Source organism: Rhinatrema bivittatum, chromosome 2 (genome assembly GCF_901001135.1).
Source record: "Rhinatrema bivittatum chromosome 2, aRhiBiv1.1, whole genome shotgun sequence".
In the NCBI taxonomy this organism is placed as follows: domain Eukaryota; kingdom Metazoa; phylum Chordata; class Amphibia; order Gymnophiona; family Rhinatrematidae; genus Rhinatrema; species Rhinatrema bivittatum.
This window is the reverse complement of record NC_042616.1, coordinates 332,548,006-332,570,574: the sequence shown is the minus strand read 5'-3', so window position 1 is coordinate 332,570,574 and position 22,569 is coordinate 332,548,006. Positions and strand designations below refer to the sequence as shown.

Sequence of the window (22,569 nt, the reverse complement as noted above, 5' to 3'; positions counted from 1 at the left end):
TTCTTGGCTCCTCCTCTTTGCTTCCAAAGGGTATATAATTAACTTTGATGCATGAAGTTTGTTGGTCAGTGCTGAGGAAGGAAGTAAGTGAGCTGCTCTACACTCCAGAAGAGGATGTTAATAAGACAGTAAAGCTCCAGAAGAACAGAAAACTGATATGACTTCATGCTTTTAACCATCTGTATTCTGTATGAGCAATGGTCTTCAATGAGCAGTGTGAAATAATGTGGATTGGGAGAGAAGGGAGCATGGAAAGAGGTGAACTAAGGAGGAATGAGACTGCCTTGACTCCAAAGGGTATTGGCAGCCAATCATTCTTGCTTATATGATGACCCTGTAGTGTAGGCAGTGAAATGGTTGGATCTCTAACCCTCTAATGCCTCAAAGCTCATATAAATGAGCTGTGCATGAAAACCAACAAAATTGGTGAGCTCATAGAGTCTAATAGGCACCAAATTTCTATTCAGCCTCAATCCTCTTAATGCCTACAGTGGTCTTTGGCCCCACTAACAACGTAAAGGACAGCAAAATTCTTTGTCCTCTATTAACCTATTTCTTTTATCTTGTGTAAATAAAGCAGGATTTCTAATTGAATTTTGTGTTGACATAGTTCCTCTGTCACTTCTTTCTCTCTCTCTCTCTCTCTCTCATTTTCTTCCCCTATTTTGTGTCTCCCTCATCCTGCTGATGGTTAGAAGACTTTCTTATCAGGGATGGGGAAGGATAGAGGGGGGACCACTGGTTAGTCATTTGCTCCTGGAAAGAACCCCTTGAAAGGTGTCCTATTCTTTTGTGACTAGCCATGGGGGTAGGAATTGGCCCAACACAAAAACATTTGTTCATGATCATCCTCCGAAATCCTGCTGTGCTTATTGGCCAGACTAACCACAGCAAGGACAGCAATGATCTTGACAACCATTCCCATACATTGGAGACTATTCACTTACAAACCAATATGAAACTTCTATGCCTTATGTATTATGAGGTGTGGCACAATGCTTGAAAAACTTCAGTGATATGTAACTGTATTGGTTTAAGAAGATATATGCGTGATGTGAATATGTGTATTTAAACAAGAATTCCAGAAATAATTATGTTTTGTTTTGGCAAAGAGAAGTGTGGTCAAATGTACCCAAGTGTAAGGGCCTATGATACAGTTTTATAGTATAATTTCCTACACATGGCCTCAATGGCATTTATGTTAAGTTATCACTTAGTCTGAAGCAGGCATTAAATTGCGTAATTTTAGAGAGCCTAAAGGAAGACCAGGAAGTGCTCTACCCCCACAGCTGATGCTCTCGACATCATTGAGGCGCATCAAGGGGGTTTAAAGCGCGCCAAACAGCTCGGAGGCGCTGCGCACCAGCGTCGCACGCCAAAGGAGCGCAACAAAGGGGCATGCCCTTTGTACGCCCCTTCATACACCCTGAGTAATTCAAACGGACAATCCCTGCAATACAAAAATGGATACTCACCCAATTCAAGTATGCCTAAACAAGGGTAAGTATGGAAAACACACCAAGAGAAAATACATAGATCATAATAACACAAGAGAAACAAGGTATATAAATTTAAATAATATTATACAGCTAAAAAGATCTAACAGTATCTATTTGAATAAAGTATTGATGATAACATTTTTGCTAGTCAGCGCACAGTCAGTAACTAAGAAATTTCCTATCATTACGGATCTGTTATATGACATAAAACCTAATTTTATCGCCATCACAGAATCCTTGTTGAAAAAGTCAGATACAGTTTTAAAAAACCAGATAGCAAATAAAAACTATGACATTTTCTCAATCCCTAGATTAAATAAAAGAGGTGGCGGCTTAATGCTAATCATAGAAAAGAAATTTAAATGCAAATTGCAACCAGTCACACCCCCAATGAATCACGAAATTGCCATTTTAGACACTAACCATATTGAAATTTGCCTTATTTACTGCCCACCTAGTCTCCTGGAGTTAAACATCTCTCTGCTAATCGAATTCCTTCTAACTCACCTAAACTTATCAAAACCAACCATCATATAAGGTGATTTTAACCTTCACATGGACGTTCATCCTATATCAAATACATGCCAAACACTGATTGACATAATGATTGCATTAGGGTTCAAACTAATCACAGACAAGCCAACACATAAAGCTGGACATTCATTAGACTTGACATTCATCAATAGTAACTCACTAGAGAACATAAACACAGACTATACTCAAATCCCATGGTCAGATCACTTCCTCATACAATCTACTATAAAGCAGTCAGGTCCAATAGAGAAACAAAGAAAGGAACCAGTTGAATTTAAGTATCGTCTACCATACAATATAGAAATACTAAAAGAGAAATTACAGGAAGAATTAACAGATTTTAACTACATGGATAGCTGCACAGCAACAACTGCATGGATAAATAGGACTGCTAAATTAGCAGACGAAATAAATCCCACAAAAAATATCTGCATTAAGGAGACAAAACAAATAAATCCCTGGCATAATGAACAAATAAAAGGAGTGAAGCAAAATTTTCAAAAGAAGGAAAAAGAATGGAAAAGAAATAAAACAACCGAAAATGTAATAAAATACCAAAAACATCTAGCCCACTACAAAAAAGTAATCCTAGATGCTAAGAAAAAATATTTCTGCTCTAAAATAGAAAAGTTTACAAATAACTCTAGAACCTTGTTCAGCATAGTTAAAGACATAACCAGTGATAAAACGAACACTCCTTTGAACCTACCCGAGACCAGATGCAATGAAGTAGCACAATTCTTTAAAGATAAAATTGAAAATTTAAGAACCAAAATCCCAAAAACAACTAAACAAGAGGTCAAAATGTATACTAGGGATGTCACACAATGGTCTTCATTTGCTGAGGTATCAAATATAGAAGTGGAGATCATGTTAAAAAAATTAAACCCTGTTCCCCATACAATCGACACCCTTCCTATTATAGAATTAAAAAAATTAGCTGAGATAGCTGCCCCACCACTAGCAAAAATCATAAACCTATCCATAGAAGAAGGATCAATGCCTGACACCCTGAAAGGGGCTATTATCAAGCCTATCATTAAGAAAAAAAACCTGGACCCCCAAAACTTGAACAACTATAGACCAGTATCTAATTTACCACTGCTAGCAAAACTAATAGAAAAAACAGTCCAAAAACAACTATCAGAACATCTAGAAAGCAATAACATCCTATATCCTGCACAACACAGATTCCGCAAACATTATAGCACTGAAACATTACTACAATCATTGTCAGACAATATCTTAAGAGGCTTTGACAGTGGAACACACTACATTCTTGTATTATTGGACCTTTCATCAGCATTCGACACAGTGAATCATGAAATATTGATCAAAAGACTCGAAGAAATAGGGCTGCACAGTAACACAATAGCATGGTTCAAGTCATATTTAAATAATAGATTTTTTCAGGTGCAAATCAAAAAGACTGTGTCAAAGAAAGAAAAATTACAAACAGGTGTACCACAAGGATCAGCATTATTGGCTACACATTTTAATATTTACCTACTCCCGCTATGCCACCTACTTGCCTGTCTGCGAATCATACATTATATATATGCAGATGACATACAGCTAATTTTACCCATTGATGACACAATTGAAAAAACATTAAAATTAGGCAACATATATCTGGACATAATCAAACAGCTATTAAACCAAATGGAGTTAGTTATAAACATTGAAAAAACTGAATTCATACACTTGGATTGAAAAAACATATACCCAATTCAGTCACCAATAATGATTAAAAATAACAAAAAAGTGGAATTAGCAGAGAAGATGCATAACCTAGGTGTGATAATAGATTCTGAACTAAACTTAAAACTTCACATATCACTGAAAGTAAAAGAAGGATACGCTAAATTAATGGTTCTCAGGAAGTTAAAACCTTTATTAACACTATCAAATTTCCGAACAATTTTACAAGCACTAATATTCACAAGCACTGACTACTGCAATGTGCTGTTTCTAGGACTGCCACAGGTGACTACATGACCACTTCAAATATTGCAAAAACGGCCGCAAGAATATTGACAGGTAAAAGAAAAAGAGACCACATTACCGAAACACTTGCAGAACTACACTGGTTACCCATAGAACAAAGAGTACAATATAAAGCACTTTGTACAATACACAAACTAATTCATGATGAAAAAGCGGAATGGCTAAACACAGCACTACAAGAACATGTATCACACAGAAATCTGAGGTCAGCCAATAAGGCACTGCTGACTATCCCATCCATTAAGTCAGCTAGACTCACACAATTAAAGGAGAGAGCACTATCTTTGGCAGGGCCCACATTGTGGAATTCAATGCCACTGGAGATAAGACTGAGGAGAAACTTCAAACTTTTCAAAGGAAGCCTAAAAACCTGGCTTTTTAAACAGACTTTTTATAAAGAGAATGGAGAAACCAAATAAGATCATAACTCAGCACAGAGTACGGAGTTTCTAGTTTTCCATCCCACCGCTAAATTCACCTTAATGTGTTAAACTTATATATAAACTGCAATAGAGACTTTCCAAACCAATGTAAACAAATCAACTAATAGTTTTTATATTAAAAGAACTCTGTTTCTGCTCTTTACTGGCATATCTATAATGTGTTAACTATCCTAAACAATGTATTACTTTATGTGCCTTTTTGTAAACCGTTGTGATGGTAAATTAACTTAACGACGGTATAGAAAAGATTTAAAATACATAAATAAATAACTTAGAATGTGCACATAGATGATATTTACAGTATGCTTTATAAACCCTCATTTGCCTATATTGTTACTTTATTTCAGTTTGGAGAAGAGATGACTGAGGGGGGATATGATAGAAGTCTACAAAATAATGAAAGGACATGAGCAAGCTAATGTAAATTGGTTATTTACTCTCTCAGATAATAGAAACAATAGGGGGCACTCCATGAAGTTAGCAAGTAGCTCATTTAAAATAAATCAAAGAAAATTATTTTTCACTCAGGGCATAGTTAAGCTCTGGAATTCATTGCCAGAGGATATAGTTACAGCAGTTAGTGTAACTGGGTTTAAAAAAGGTTTGGATAAGTTCCTAGAGGAAAATTTCATAAACTGCTATTAATTATAAAGCAATAGTAGCTTGAGAATTTATTTAATGTTTGGGTACTTGTCTCAGGTACTTGTAACTTGGATTGGCCACTGTTGGAAACAGGATACTGGGCTTGATGGGCCCTTGGTCTGACCCAATATGGCTAATTTAAGCATGCTCATGCCAACATCTTGGAGGACTATAATGACCACAGTTCCTACACAACACACTATTTTTAGGGTGTAGAAGAGGGCCTTAACATGCATGTTAAGGTTTAATACATAGGCATCATAGTTCTGATGCTTTAGAAGAGATATCTGCAGTAGCCAAAGTATGCTTCTTGTTTCTAGAGTGGAGCACACTTGCATAAGGAGATGGAACCATAGAATAATCAATGAAAATTAATTAATCTTGTACTTTATTATTATCCTTCAAATAAACTGCCATAGTTTTATAATTTCTTGTTGTTATAAACCAGACTAGATTTATAAAAAAAAAAAGCACAACATCTGAGAAATAGTAATGCAGCACAAAATTGTCTTTGAAGATCCCCAGTTATGATCACAATATTGTGTCAGTACATTATCATTTTGTAGAAACAAATAGGAGTATATATTCTATAAGCCTGGTTTTCAAAAGCATAATCATGCTTAAAATTGGGTTTTACATGTGTAAATGCACTTTACACGTGTAAGTGAGCTTTGGAAAATTGCTACAATATATACCATTGAATTGTCAATAGGTTTTACCTTCGTTAAGTGCTCTTACAGGCCGATGCAATATAATGTGCTTGGCTGTGTGCACTGCTTAACACATGCTTGGATGCGCGTCCAAAACCCCTTAAGCGCTAAGGCAATAAGCGTTTCAAAAACACACGGACTAATCAGCACATAGCTAATAGCGCTTATCACATGTAAATTCATGTTGATAAGACTATTACTCCCCAATGAAAAAAAATAAAATGTGTGCTGACACACACATTTTCACTCTCGAAAATTAATGCCTGCCCCGGAGCAGGCATTAATTCTTGAGGAGCCCCCTAAAGTTAACAGAAAATCAGAAAATACTGCTTTTCTGTTCCTTTTTTTCTGTTCCTCCAACTTAATATCATGGCAATATTAAGTCAGAGGAACAGGAGAAAAGGAGGAAGGACAAAAAACATGTTTTTAAAGGCACTAGTGGTCACATTAGGAAACGGATTCTCAATTAACGAGCGTCCATTTTCCTAACCCGTGGCTGTGCACAGGTTAGGAAAATGGATGCTCGTAAAATTGACCATCTGTTTTCCTAACCTGCACTAACAGCCACCTCTCCTGGGCACTCGCTGATGAGGAGCTGCTAGGGGTTTACAGTTTCCCCTAGAGCCTCCTTTTTACCATAGCAGCTCATTTAAATATTACATTGAGCGCCCCGGAGAGGTGCATCGGCACGTGTTAGGGGAGCAGGAGCTCAATCATGAGCGCCCTTTTTCCATGGGCCGATATTGCATTGGCCTGTTAGTATGTTACATTTACATGCATAACATCTTTGAAAATTCTCCTGTTAATTAATACATATACAGAATATATATTTGGAAGCAATTAATGATGGAGCTACAATTTCTTCACAGAGTAATGTATATTCTTCAAGAATGTTGAGCAGGCAAGAATCTGGTTGCAAAAGGTTCTGTTCTGAGCTACTGTAAAAGGGTTACATGGGTAGCCGGGTCAAAACAGCAGGCTACACAGATAGCCTCAATTAAGTAATTCAGTTTTATTGAGCCACGATGGGGTCCTGACACATTTTCTTTATGACATTGTGAAGTAAAATAGATTAGGAATGGGAAAAAATGGATTAATATTGAAATGGACTCATGTCCTATGTAGGAGAAAGGCAACAAATACTGTATAATATTATCATTGAACTCTTTTATTAGATTCAGCAAAACTCCTCTTGGATACCAACACAGTCATTGATATACATTGTAAGAAAAGTATTTGAACACATCCACACTCAATGAAATTTAAGATATAGGAGTCTCATATCAAAGCCATAGTGTCTTTACTAAGTATAGTAACAGCTTCCTGGCAAACCTTCAGACTAACTTTCATCAAATATTTGCTAAAATAAGTAGATTAAAATGTTAAAAAGAGCAAGAGAGAAAGAAAACACAGGAATATGTATTGATATATTTATTGTGAATTATAAAATCCTTGCTCTGGGACTGGCTGTGAGGATTCCACCTTCTACTGATACCACAGAATAATAGGATGAAGTAGATGCAAATACGGCAAAATGATTTGCTTCAAAATCATTTTAGCTTTGTTATAAAGAAAACATGCAGATAGCTTACAGAAAATGTAAATGCCCATTTGTGCCTTTCTGTTTAATCTTCTCACTGATAGGGACTTAATAATGCAAACTAGGGCCCACATAGAACACAAACACAAAAACAAACAATACTCCCCTTAATTCACAATTCTTCTCAATGCCCCTCCTAAAATACAAAAGGATCCATATTCAGCCACTGAGCGGCTAGATAAGTTAGCTGGATACACCTATCCGGCTAACTTAACAAGGATATGCAGGCCAGCTGCATGGCAGCACCACTGAATATACCCGGCTATCTTAAAAGTTAGCCAGATAGGTATATCTGGCTAACTTTAGACATGCCTGCAGGTATGTTCAGTTAACTCCACTCCTCCTTGGAACACCTACCGCCTGACCCAGGAATGCCCCAGACATATCCGGCTAACTTTTAGCTGGATAAAGAGTTATCCGGCTAGAATTTAGCCAGATAAGTAACCGAATATTGCGGAATATTAGATGGGTAAGCTTTCAGCTATCTAAATGGTTTTTGAAGAAACATCATACCTACATCATACTGACAAATAACCACTCAGTGTTATGAAGGTCCCGCTATATGAATGTAATGACTTTTGCCTACGAATTTGAAATTCATTATCCAAGTGTATATTTGTGAAATTTTTAATATCTACCCCATACGACCCCCTGGAAGACTATTGTGTCTGGTTTTAAACTTGGTATTTGAACCTTTATCAAAATTCATTGATCAGATTTTACAACTATTTGTTAGTTTGGCACCTTTTTATGTTCAAGACTCGTCATACTTTATTGAACGTTTAGAACAGGTCTCTGGTGTTGAAGAGGCGCTATGGTTGGTCACCATGGACATTGAGGCACTTTACCCAAATATCCCTCAAAATGAGGCCATTTAGATTGTACAATATATTTTGGACCTTTGATCAGTTCCATATAGAGCACTAACTTCCTTTCTTGGTCTTGTTAACATCTTTAGCCCTCACAGAGAATTACTTTGAGTTTGATGTACAAGCAAATAAAATGTACAGCAATGGGGGCCACTATGGCCCCCGATATAGCTTGTATATATATGCCCTATTTTGAAACCACTTATGTCTACACCTCCAGGTTTTGGGCAAAAGTTTTGCTATGCTTGCATTTGATTGATGATGTTGTTTTGCTGTGGCATGGCAGAGTAGATCTGTTCTTTTGGATTTTTTTAAATAACTGTGATATGAATTTGAAATTTTCATGTTATGGATCAATTTCTGGTTTCCTTTTTGGACATGTGGGTATGGTATGAAGGCAATCACTTTGTTACTAGGGATGTGTAATCGTTTTTCCCGAATTAGGCAATTTCAATGAAATTGCCTAATTCGGAATGGTTCGGGAGAACCGAAAAACGATTGAATTTTTTCCAAAATTTCAGAAAAAATTCATTTTTAAGTTAGTGGGCACTAACCCGAAAATTGGGGCCCCAGAAAAAAACCCCACGGGGGGGGGTCAAAACGAAGTCCAAAACAAACCTTTTACCCGAAGCACTTCTCTATTTGTTACCACCTTGTATACTAAGCCCACTGATCAAAACAGCTAGTTATACTTCACCAGTTTCCATGCTAAACATTTAGTCAAAAATATTCCTGTGGGACTTGTGGCATATTTTTTTAGATGTACAGAAGTATAAATCAAAAACCTTGTTAATGCGGAACAGTTTTTTTTAGAAAAGGTGCATCCTAACCATGGTATTCGTAAAGCATACAAAAGGGGCTTGTATATCCATAGAGATTTATTATTTTTAAAACCTTCTAAAGTTAGATCTGAATGGCCCGTTTGTGTATCTCCATATACAATGAATACATTGGCATTTGTTGCAAATACAAAAGTCTTTTTCAGGACATTTCTCTCTGCTTACAAAAGAGCATGTAACTTAAGGTATGTATTAGTAGCATCGCCCTTTACCTATACTGACACGAGTGCTCATGCTGGGGTTCATGCTAGTTGTGGGCAGTGTAGTGTTTGTCATCATTCTTCATCTCTTACCACTTTTTAACATCCTATTACAGGGAAGTCTTATAATTGGGTTCTACTATTACCTGTATTTCTTCCCAAGTAATATACATCATTTTATGCCCATGCTGTATGATATATGTAGGAAAGACGCTAACGCGTATCATAGAACATCATAGCACAATATGATAGAAGCATATTGAGATGCCTTTAACCACACACTGATTAGAACAGCATCATGGAATTGATAATATTCTTTTTTTTTTTTGCATTACACCAGCTTACTCATACAAATAGGGTAATGTGGATCATCTATTTTGAGATGTAAACAAAAATGGATCTTTGAATTGGGTTAATTAAGCCGTGGTGGTTTGAATGGATAGATTGAATGGGCTCTTTTTCTTTACCTTGGCTGTAAAGTACAATTGGTGGCTCAGAGGTATCTATTCTGATAGGTTAGTGGCATTGGTCAGCATGTTTGTCATAGTTAATGACTGGGTGTACATGTAGTTCAAATTGCCGATTTAAAACTGATTGGTTTTGTGTGTATGGATATATGTTGACTGCTGTTTGTGGCATCCATTCTTTTTGAATGAGAAAGTAAATTACATCTGAGGTATGTTTGTGCTCATGGTTTAATTTTCGTTTTTGTGGGGTGTTTCTTTACTGCTTTTATGCTAGGGAGTCTATGTTTTGTTATAGTTTTTGTTTTATGTATTTTAATGAAGCTTTATTGGGGTCCACTTGATGTTTGATTAAGCAATTGATGAATGTGGTTATTCTGGGAAGATTTCAAAACTACATTGAAGGAGATAAGATCAGTACTACATTCGACCAACGTTTTGGTGAAGTCCATATGATGTGAAAGGAACTGTCTAGATATACCATTCATAGACTTAATAACATTCAGATGCTCTTAGGGCATGGAGGCAATGGGGCATTTTTCGTAGTTGCATAGTCCATGGGTACTTTTTAGATGCAGTCTTTGCCTGCTTTTATTTTAAAAATTGCCCAAAGGAAAAAATACCTGCAGAGATTTCCATCTGCTGTTTTGGAGGATGCATTTTATGACCAAAACTATCCATCGTTTTGAAAATCCGTGACTTACAGCTGCCCCAGGAACAATTTTTTACCATGCGGATAAAAGTAGGTGTCTTGTGGAGCAACGTGTGCAATTTTATCTGCATATAGGCTGGGCAAGTTTCACAGTGCCCATTTCCCCAGGTAAAACACTGAATTATCCATAGGAATGGTTTTGAATATTTCTCTGGATACTTCTTATGTTAGGATTTACATAGGGAGGATAACTTTAAAACAACTGTACATATGCAAATATACATGTATATATAGGTGTGCAGAAATCTACTCCTATATTTTATAACTTACGTGTATATTTGTGCAGGTTCTAAAATACACACAAACGTACCCAGCAACCTGTGCACATATGTAAAAAAAACATATGAATAATACCTATTGCACTCATCCGTATAAGTTCTGACTTATCTGGCTAAGTAGAGGCTTTGCAGTTATCTGTCCAGATAACTCTTAAAAGTGCTACTTATTTAACTAACTCATATAGCTGGATAAGTCTGAAAAGTAGTACTTCTCAGGTTAAGTAGTTCTTTTTGAGACATATCCATCTATCATATTTAGCCAGATAAGTAGCTCTTTTAAGACTAATCCAGATAAGTTGCAGCAAAGCCACTACTTAGCCAGATTAGATGGAACTTATCCAGATAAGTGCCGTGCAACTACTATACCCGCAAAGTTTTACTTCTAACTTTAAAAATATATATATGTGGAGATTTTATCTGCATAATTTACATACATTTACCCCTCATAAGATGGGTTTTGTGCATTTAAATTGGGAGACTTTCTAACTTGTGCGCGGCAATAAAATTACCAGTTTTATCAATTAGTCTACCAGTTCGCTCAGTCCATCTGCATGTCATCGAGACCCTCCTGGCTCTTCAGCCTCAACTCCCTCCATTTCACACGTAGCCGCGCGTATCTTATAAAATCCGGGGTCGGCGCGCGCAAGGGGGTGTACATTTGTGCAACCTGCACACACCGAGCCCAGCGCGCACTGCCTGTTCCCTCCGAGGCCGCTCCGATTTCGGAGCGGCCTCGGAGGGAACTTTCCTTCGCCCTCCCCCCACCTTCCCCTCCCTTCTCCTACCTAACCCACCCCCCCCCCCCCCCGGCCCTATCTAAACCCCCCCCTTACCTTTGTTGCATGATTTACGCCTGCTAAAAGCAGACGTAAATCTGCGCGTGCCAGCGGGCTGCTGGCGCGCCATCACCCAACCCGGGGGCTGGGCCAGAGGCCTCGACCACGCCCCTGGGCCGGCGCCACACCCCCGGGCCGCCCCCGCAACACCGCGTCACGCCCCCGAAATGCCGCATCATTTGGGACATGGCCCCGACACGCCCCTTTTACAAAGCCCCGGGACTTACGCGCGTCTCTGGGCTCTGCGCGCGCCAGTGGCCTGCGTGCGTAAATCCGGCTGGATTTACGCGCGCAGGGCATTTAAAATCCGCCCCACATAGAGCAAGTGTAAATATATGTGAGTAAGCTGCCAAATCTACACACGTAAATCTCTTATAAAATAGCAATCTATGTCTGTAAGTTTTGGCCCCTCCATAGAACACTCCTGGATAGTTCCTTTTTAGACACATAGATTTACACACATACCCTTACTTACATGTGTATGTTGTAGGTTTCTAAAATAGCATTTACACAAGCATTTCTGCTTCATTGGCTATATATGGAAAATGTGCTGCTTGATGGTATTTAAAAGATAAAAATAGGCATGTGTGAACTTTTTAAAAGACATTTGTAAACCAGTGCTATGAACCCCCCAAAAATCCACGTTAGACTAACTGGTTTACAAAACTTCTTTTAAGGAAATAGCTGCTGGCAAAAGTTGCAACAGATTTGAGGATGTCCACTGCAGAGCCATGCAAAATCAGTTCCAGATCTCCACAGGTCAGTTTCAATTTCCTTGGTTGGATTTTAGATTTTTCTCAGATCAGCAGGAAAAAAATAATAATCTGATAGCTGTTACCTGCCTGATTCAAGTCTGCCTAGAAAAAAAGTCAGCATCATCGATAAATTGATCATATTTGAAATGAAACTGAGATTATTTTCCTTTTAACTAGGGCTGTGAGTTGGTTCCAGGTCATCAGATTTGGTCCCACTGCATCTATGCACTTGAACTTCCAATGTCTCTAAGGACACCAGGACCACTGGTTCATACTGACAGTTGGACAGTGAACCAAAATCATGATTATACAGTAAGAATACTTTTGATTTCTTTTTGTATATCCAAGGGTCAGTGTTTTTTTTATTCCTTATGACTTGGAAGCAACAGGTAACAATACCACTAACTTAAATAAAAAAAAACACCTGCCCTAAGCAGTTGTGATGCAGAATCCACACTGGGTTACAGCTGATTCAATGCTCCTTATACTATTTTTCCTGGCATTTCTTCATTTATGTCCTTTGGAGGGAAGGGTATGCATCACCTTTCCTATAGCACCAATAAAATGGGCAGTCAGCTGAATATTTATTTTTAATTTAAAAATCTCTACAATATAATAAGATCTAATGTCTTTTAAAAAAAAAAGTCTTGCGATTTGAAAAATGGACCCCTTGCCCGAGGTGGACTTGGCACCACCTGTGGAGGAAACCCCCACAGGTCCCCACCGTCGGTAGGCGAGGCTGGGATGGAGCAGAGACCCCGCTGGAGCTTCACCACTACCAGCCTGCGTTCCCCTCAGGTTGAGCCCTTGGGTACTGGGACCGGCTGGGCTTATGTGGGGTCTCCAGAAGATGAGGAGATGAAGCCAGGACCGGGTCCAGCAGCTGGCGTGAGGACTAGAGGGTCGAGTCATAGGCGAAAGGTGGTGCAGGCAGCAGGTCTCGTAGTCGAAATACCAGGCATAAGTCAGGGCAGGCGGCAGTACTCGTAGTTGGAGTTCCGAGCAAGGGTCGAATTCCAGAAGACGTCAGACAGAACAGGAACGCAGAAGAGATCCTCCGGGGAGGAACAGGATACGGAACCTAGAAAGCAAGAAGCCAAGGCAAGGTCTGCGAGCCAGACCTTGCCTTATATAGGAAAGGAGAGAGTGGAGCAGCAAGGAGGGGCCGTAGCCATTTCCTGCTGCGGTCCCTTTAAATTCTGTACAGAGACGCACGCGCAGGCCTAGAGAGGCACAGTGGGGGAGGGGACCGCGCTGGGCATGGCCTGCGCATCAGGAAGGCCCCGGCAGAAGCGCCTACCAGTGCGACAGCAGGAGAGGCCACGAGGAAGCAACTGGCCGCCGCCAGCATGCCCGGCCCGAGGTAGCAGCGCTGCAGCGGTGAGTGGAGGAGGCCGGTTGCGGGGAGCTGCGGCCAGCAGACATAACAAAAAGTCTTTACATCATGCATATTTTTCAATATCACTGAACTGTCGCTTCGAGCGATAGCTATTAATTGCTTTATGATATCTGGTAAATGTTTGATTCTAAAACCTCAAATGTAATTATAATACGATAAGTCAAACTTTGTGCCATCCTTTGGCTGCAACACAAATGAAAACAAATACTGAAAGTCTCAAAAAAAAAATCCACCACTGACCTTGAAACGGTTGATCAGATCATAGCGGGTGAGCAATTCATAGAAAATGAATTTCAGCGAATGATCCCCACTGGCATCGTTTAGTGCAAACACATCAAAGGACCATTTGTCTACATTCTGCAAGAGAATCAGACACCTACAGTCAGCACAATGTATTGTTTTACAATCTCAGGCACACTGCAGATCCTTTAACTTCAGATTCTTTGACCGGTAACAACAACTTTTATGTATTTATTTACTTAGCTTTATTATTTGTTCATCTGTGACCCTGAACAACATATAGTAAATTGCATACGTGTAGTAAGAAATGCATTTCTTATTCTTGCCAGCATTTCTTATTATTTTTAGCAGAATTCATGTATTACAGTAAAACGTGTTCAGGAACTGATGTCATGTTTTTTTGCATGTCATTATTTGATGCTTGCCAAAATGTTGAGCAGGAAACAAACTTGAATGGCTTAAGGTTTCTTGACAGTGAGTATGTGCTAAACTTGGTATTCAAGGAAAGAAGGGGGAGCCAGATTTAAGAATCAGGCAAATTTCATGCAAAAAAAAAAAAGACAATGAGCCTCCAAATCAGTTTGCTTGCACTATTTAATATATTGTTTCTTTTTCTGAAGACTTTAATGCCCTGCAACTTCTGAAAAGGTAAAAAATTCACACAAAAATTGTGCTAATGAAATTGTGTGTAAAAAGTGAAATGGGGCATTTAGCTCCTAAGGGTTATATTTGAGAATCAGGCGAAAGTCCCACAGTGTCTGTCTGTTTCACCAGTTTTGCTTGTCTAATTTATTCAGTGGACTTTTCTTCTTTCCGGGAGTTGCAGGACATCAAAGCCTTGGGCAAAAGATGTGTTTTGGGAGCCACATAAAGATCTTTAGAATGTGTCTGTATTATTTTATTTTAAATAGCAGAGAATAAATTGGATTTGATTCTTAATTTTAAAAGTTAAACAAAGGGGATATTAGTATGACTTTGATTTTTGTTTCACTGCTAAATGAACCTATTGAGTGACACGGGTTGCGAACCACTGACAGAGAATACCACGTACAACCTCAAAAAGCTTGCAAAATAATTTCAAAATGTCAGCAATAACACAAATTTCACAGATAACCACATAGGGCTGGCTCTTTGAAACTTCCAGCAATCTGGTCCCATGCTGCAAATATTCCTAAAATTTGCCACTGATCACAGGTTGTTATGATTTGCTGGAAAGAATCCATGGATATCATGTGATACCATGGATCCTCGGGAGGTCTAATTGGGATTACAGTATCTGTCACAGTTATACAAGAAACAATTTGCACTGAACAGAAATGCTCAATTCTATCACTGAAATGTTCTCCTGCATATATAACGGTGTGTATGGTTTTTTTTCGACCCAGCTAGTACAAACAACCCTTCTACCTTGAATTTTAAGATTTTCAGATGAGATATTATTGATCTTTTCTCATAGTAACACAGTGACATAGTAAATGATGGCAGATAAAGACCCAAATGTTCCATCCAGTCTGCTCAGCAAGTTGCTTGGGTGGCAACTGCCTCTCTGTGCAGGTTACCCCCCCCCCCCCATGCCTTCTGTTAAGTGAAGTAATTGCCACTCCATGCAGGTTACTCCCATTCCGAAATGTTAAATCAAAAATTAGCAGTGGGTTACCCTATTTCTTCATCTCCTGCGTACAGCATTTTAGTTGCTGTATTAGTTTAATTTAATACATATAAAGTGCAAGTCAGCAGACAAGTTGTGGGTGACACCTTTCTATGTGACTAGCTGAGTGACTCTCAAAAGCTAGTCACAGATGGATTGGGTTAGTCTAATTAAAAGGTATCACACCTATGCCTTATTTGTTAAACTCTAATTCTACTTCTATGTACAGTAAAGCAAGTGAGAAGAGTTTATGATCAAGTTGGGAAAGGACTTTTTCATTTATTCAAAAAGCCATATCAGAGCAATTGTTATTCACCCTCTTTCCACACGAATGACCACATTCAAAAAGGAAGCCAGCAAAGGTCAAAAACTTATACATCAGTCTGCTTGCAAATTTCAAGGCTTATAACCTCCTATAATTTTTAAAAGGGGCAGCTTTCAAATGCATTTCCATGCATAAGACGCTGTCCTACTGGCAGAAATGGGATTTTGGAAAACTGCCTGCCTGATGTGCAGGTAAACTTCTGTGCGCTTGCCATGTTCATGTGTAAGGTCACTGGACTCTATCGGGGCATTCCCAGGGGCAGGGCTGGGGGCGTAGTTTTCACTTACATGCATACTTTTTGTTTTATAAAAAAATATGCACGGAAGTTTAATGGGGAATTAGAGAGAGTCCAAGGCATAACATTAAGGGCATCCACCTTGCTTCTAAGTACAGATGAAACAACTTGCTGAAATCTACTCCTTATCGAAGCTGGCAGGTGCAGAATAAAAGGCGTCCATATTTTCGGAAACATCACCTGTCATCCTCTCGGAGTTTTGATCCAGGATCGGAATTCCAAATGTAAAAAGGCCAACATTTCTGCATACCAAAATTCAAAATAGGGAGCATCTGTCTGTATCCATTTAAATAAAATACATTTCCTGGCTACACAGGTAATCAAGAAATTACCAGCACCTTTGCTGCACTGAATGGTGTCAGAAGGTATTCCCAAGATTCCTAAAGAGGCTAACACAGGAATTTCTACCCCCAATAAATCAGACCTATATTTAAACACCATTTCCCAGAAGCTGTGAACAGGGGGGCATTCCCATAGCCCATGGCTCAAGGTAGCATGATCAGATGCTCATGTTAAACACTGGGGAGAGGATACCATTTTCATCTGAAAAACTCTGTGAGATGAAATAACGAACCTATGAAGAATACGCAAATATTGCTCTCGTAACACTATCAAGGGCACATTTGCATAAAAATCAGCAATGCCCGTCAAAAAAAAATCCTATTCCAAGTCCAGACCTACATCAAAGTTCCAAAGCCCTGCCAATGGCACAAAATGTTTATAAACGGTGAATGAATGTAGGAACTTATATAATCCCACTAGAGGCTGTTCCCGTCCTTGAAACACGGACATCAGTCTCTGGAAAATCCCCGAAAAATACAACCTCCCCCAAAGATCCAAATGTTTATTAATGAAACTTGATAACTGCAAATATTGAAAAACATTTGAGATTCAAAACCCAACCTTTCCTGATAATAAGGAAAGGGGTAAACAGTATGAAGTTGATAAACCACAAAAATCATAACAAGTTTGGTAACCGGCATTGCAGAGTTGCATGAAAAGTTTACTTCATAGCCCAGGATGAAACCACGGATTACCACACAAAGGCAGCCAAGGAGTAAATTGCCAAAACAGCGTCATCTTCTGTCTCACATATTTCCACCCAACCCGCATATATTTCATCAGAATATTTGATGAAAGATAGAGGGGAAGTTCTCTAGCATTTGCATGGAGAAGAAAACGTAAATTAAGAGGAGCAGCAAAACTTCGCTCTTCACATACAGCAGCAAAACATTGGCTGCTCAAGAGCCAATCTCCCAGAGCCCTTAAAGCACAAGATCATTACAATATTTTAAATTGGGAAACCCCCATCCCCCTTCACTAGTGGGCACCATTAACTTGGCTAGAGAAACCATCGCTTTATGATCATTCCAGCTCTGGTGAAATTCCTTAAGATCACCTGCAGTAACTATTAATGGTAGCATTTGTAAGACAAAAAGCAATTTGGGCAATAGGGACATCTTAAATAAGACTATCTGCCCCAAGAATGACAAAGGGAGCTTCACCCACCCAAACATATGCCTGATACCACATTTCTGTATCCCTATGTATACGAATTCCAAGATATTTAAGGGAATGTTCCACCCATCGGAGTGGGAAAGTGGGCCAAGAAGTTCTTAAGTGCCCCCCCACCCCCCCAATATCCAAAGCTTCAGATTTGTCTAAATTTAACTTAAAGCCTGAAAAGGAGCCAAAGATTTGAAAGATTTCTAATACTGAGGGAAGGAGAACTTTAGCCTATGGGATGAAAAGAAGAATATCATCCGCAAATAGAAAAGTACTCAAAAAAGGGAAATAAACTTATTAAACATCATGACCCCTTGCAGGATATCGGTAAGGGCATATACCAAAGGTTCAATAGGCAAGATAAATAATAGGGGCAACAGGTGGCAAGATTGCCTGGTACCCCAAGACAACAAAAACACATCTGAGAGGCAGTTTTTCACCCAAATTCTGGCACCAGAATTGGCATATAAAACCTAAATTGCTTGAGAAAAGAAACCAGAAAATCCAAATTTGTCCGAAACAAATTTCAAGAATGACCATAAGACCCAGTCAAAAGCTTTCTTGATGTCAAACCCCCACCAAGACAGGGTCCGTAAAATGATGACGTTTACAAAGATCTAGCAATAACGAAAGACGTCGAATATTAACACTAGACGCCCTTGACAAAACCCTCTTGCCCTGGGGAAATCAGAGATAGTAGAAAATCAGCCAAACAATTAGCCAAAAGTTTAACATATGATATTGGCCAATAGGCAGAGGGCTCTAGGGGATCCTGCCCCGGTTTAGGAAGCACAACTATAAGTGCCATGTGTATTGTATCAGGCATCTCACCCCTTTTAACCAAAATATCAAATAGCCCCTTCAAGCTCTGCAATATTACTGGATAGTTAGGCCCCTTTATAACTAACATGATCTCTTCCACTCTGAGAGGCGCATTTAAATTAGCCAACTGCTCAGAAGTCAAGGTAGGTAATGATATTTGGCCCATGAGCTAAGACCGGACATCTAGATCCTCTAAATCCACAGTATAAAGCTTCCGATAATACTATTTAAATATCTTGCCTACCTCAGGAGTGGAAGTAACTACACGGCCCCTGCATCCCGGAGGCTAGAGACAAAGACCTTCTTGTTCTCCCCTTTCATCAAATTAGCCAACAGCTTACCAGAGCAATTCCCAAATACAAACAATTTGTGTTTCGGCGAAAACAAAGAAGCTGTCACTCTCTTATGCAAGTCGTCTTTTAAAGTTTTCTGTAAAAGTAGGAATTCATGCTGCGGTTCCAGAGTTGATTGGATATTCAAAGCAGCTTTACATTGATCCAATTGGAGTATGAGAACTAAAATACCTCTATCCAGTTCTTTTTTGCGATGGATGGCGTGACCTAGGATTTCACCCCTGAGCACCACCTTAGCTACCTCCCAAAAAAGGATTGGCTCAGACTTATGTTCATTATTATGCATCTCAAACTCTTGCCATTTAGATAATAAAATATCTCTAAATGCTTTATCATGCATCAACCAAGGAGGCATTTGCCAGTTGGAGAGTTCACAAACAGTCCCAGGTCCTCTTAAAATACAAGACACTGGACAGTGATCCGAGACCACCATAGGTCCAATGGCAGCCTCCTTGCAGCCTCTTCCTAGAATCCCAGCAGCCAAGCTATCCTTTCTGAAGATTTCTGCAAACAAGGGGTGGGGCAGGAGGAACTTCATTTCATTTCGTCCCCAACATATGATTTAAAAAATAAAGCCAGCTGACCTCATGTGCAGCACTATTTTTTAAATCACTGGCATTTAAGTGGTAGATGTCATAATGTCTCCTTCCCCTCTTATTACCAGGATAGCATTGAAAGGCATAGTCCAGTGGGATCTTCATGATAGGAGTAGAAATCTGCTGGGGTGGGAGGGGATTGGTTCAAAAAGACCCTTTAAACACAATTTGTGGTAACTCATTTGAATTTTAATGGGCATCTGTGCATGCTTTTGCATGCAATAATTCATTTATATATTCCTTGTGACAAGCTAGGAAATTGTGCATTAGCAAACTATAGAAATATTAAGTAGTAGTAGTAGTAAAAAATGCAAACATGTTAATACCGACATCATGGGTTTACTGTATATAATATGGGAAGATGTTAATGCATTTTAGCAAATAAATATCTAAATCTTAACAATTTCACAGAACATTTCAGCCCTGTTTCTAATTACAGAAAAAAAAAGTTTCATTAACATTTTCAGGTCTAATTATATTTTTTAAACTGTCTAATTCTTGTAATAAAGGGGTCACCTTCCCACCCTGGAGATCATATGTCTGGCAACCCCAGAGTGAGGTAGACTCAGTCTTTGGGCATGGGCTGGGACAGGATAACCTGTAAGGACAAACTGGTTGAGGACACCTCTAATACTGTCCAAAAAATCCAACGTCCACACATGACATGTGCCCCAATATAATAAATATTTATTGTAATTCAGAGATAGAAATAGAAGAATTTTCAAGTTCAACGCATAGTTCAAACTCTGAATAAATTTAATGGTCATCTTGGTTGGATCACATAATTCCCAATTCTTCACTTTGTCTCTTCCAGCAGATTCACTTAGGCCTACGTGCCCAAATAAATCCATCTCCTCCTTTTGTCTTGTGCTGCACTTCAAGGCAGACTCTCACAATCTGCACACTCCCTTCATTCCTGCACTTCAGGGCAGTCTTTCACAATCAGCATTCTTCTATCCTTACTTGTGGGACAACTGTTATGTGTTATGGTTTAGCGGTGTTTGGGCAGATTCCCGGGTACTGTGGCAGATGACCACGCCCACGAGGAGGAGCCCCGTGGGAAGCCACAGTACTGGGCTAGACTCGGGATGCACAAACACAGAGTTACATAGAAACATAGAAATGACGGCAGAAGAAGACCAAACGGCCCATCCAGTCTGCCCAGCAAGCTACGCACTTTATCCATTTTTTTATTTCCCTTTTTCTCTCTCCCACCTGTTACCATTGGCTTCCAGTACCCTCCAGCCCTAATTCTCCTCCACCCCACCACAATTCCCCTCCACCCCATCACCAATGTAGAGAGCAGCGCCATATCTGCATCCAAGTGAACATCCAGCTCAATTAGGGGTAGCAACTGCTGTAACAAGCAGGCCACACCCCTGCCCCATACTCTTACCCACCCCTGGGTTTTTTTTTTTTTTGTTGTTGTTGGTTTTTTTTTTTTTTTGGAGATGGTAGCCCTCCATCCTTCCGCTCCGTGAAGGTGGAACTCCAACCACTGGCATCCTGCTCCGTGAATGCCTCTGTGGCTACTGCCGCTCCGTGCAGTGTTTTGCTGCCTCCTCTTTATTCACGCCCTCTAGACTTGATGGATCCACAGTGTTTATCCCACGCCCCTTTGAAGTCCTTCACAGTTTTAGACTTCACCACTTCCTCCGGAAGGGCATTCCAGGCATCCACCACGTGAAGAAATACTTCCTGACATTGGTTCTTAGTCTTCCTCCCTGGAGCCTCAGCTCGTGACCTCTGGTTCTGCTGATTTTTTTCTGACGGAAAAGGTTTGTCGTTGTCTTTGGATCATTAAAGTTTTTTCAAGTATCTGAAAGTCTGAATCATATCACCCGTGCTCTTCCTTTCCTCCAGGGAGTACATATTTAGATTCTTCAATCTCTCCTCGTATGTCATCCGATGAAGACCCTCCACCTTCCTGGTCGCCCTTCTCTGTACCGCTTACATCGTGTCTTTGTCTCTTTGTAGATACAGTCTCCAGAACTGAACACAGTACTTCAGGTGAGGCCTCACCAAGGACCTGTACAAGGGGATAATCACTTCCCTTTTCTTACTCGATATTCCTCTCTCTATGCAGCCCAGCATTCTTCTGGCTTTTGCTATCGCCTTGTCGCATTGTTTTGCAGACTTCATATCATTAGACACTATCACCCCAAGGTCTCTCTCCTGCTCCGTGCACATCAGCCTTTCCCCCCCCCCCCCCCCATTGAATACAGTTCATTTGGATTTCCACTCCCCATATGCATGATTTTGCACTTCTTGGCATTGAATCTCAGCTGCCATATCTTCGACCACTCTTCCAGTTTCCTTAAATCCCGTCTCATTCTCTCCACTCCTTCCGGCGTGTCCACTCTGTTGCAGATCTTAGTGTCGTCCGCAAAAAGACAAACCTTACCTTCTATCCCATCCACAATGTCGCTCACAAAGATATTGAACAGGACTGGTCCCAACACCGATCCTTGCGGTACACCACTTAAAACCGCTCTCTCTTCAGAGAAAGTTCCATTTACCATCACATATTGTCTTCTGTCCGTCAACCAGTTTGCAATCCAGGTCACCACCTCGGCACTCACTCCTAAGCTTCTCGTTTTATTCACCAGTCTCCTGTGCGGAACCGTATCAAAAGCTTTGCTGAAATCCAAGTAGATGACATCGAGTGCTCTTCCTCGATCCAATTCCTTGGTTACCCAGTCAAAAAAGTCAATCAGATTTGTCTGACAGGATCTTCCTCTGGTGAATCCATGCTGCCTCTGGTCCATCAATTCTCTGGACTGTAGATAGTTCACTATTCTCTCTTTCAACAGTGACTCCATTACTTTTCCCACCACCGAAGTGAGGCTAACCGGTCTGTAGTTACCAGTCTCCTCTCTGTTCCCATTCCTGTGAAGCAGGACCACCACCGCTCTTCTCCAATCACTCGACACCACTCCCGTTTCTAGGGATCTATTGAACAGGTCACACAGCGGATCCGCCAGCACATTTCTGAGC

The 22,569-nt window shown here is 39.9% G+C and overlaps 1 protein-coding gene across 6 annotated transcripts in view; it reads right to left on the bottom strand.

Annotated features, from left to right (window-relative positions):
- PDE1C (phosphodiesterase 1C) overlaps positions 1–22,569 on the bottom strand; it is a 1,569,255-nt gene that overhangs the window by 493,331 nt on the left and 1,053,355 nt on the right. For all 6 annotated transcript variants that reach the window (XM_029589797.1, XM_029589798.1, XM_029589801.1 and 3 more), the window contains one exon: positions 14,028–14,144. In XM_029589797.1, the coding sequence (XP_029445657.1) occupies positions 14,028–14,144 (117 nt within the window). The remainder of the gene's footprint in view (positions 1–14,027; positions 14,145–22,569) is intronic.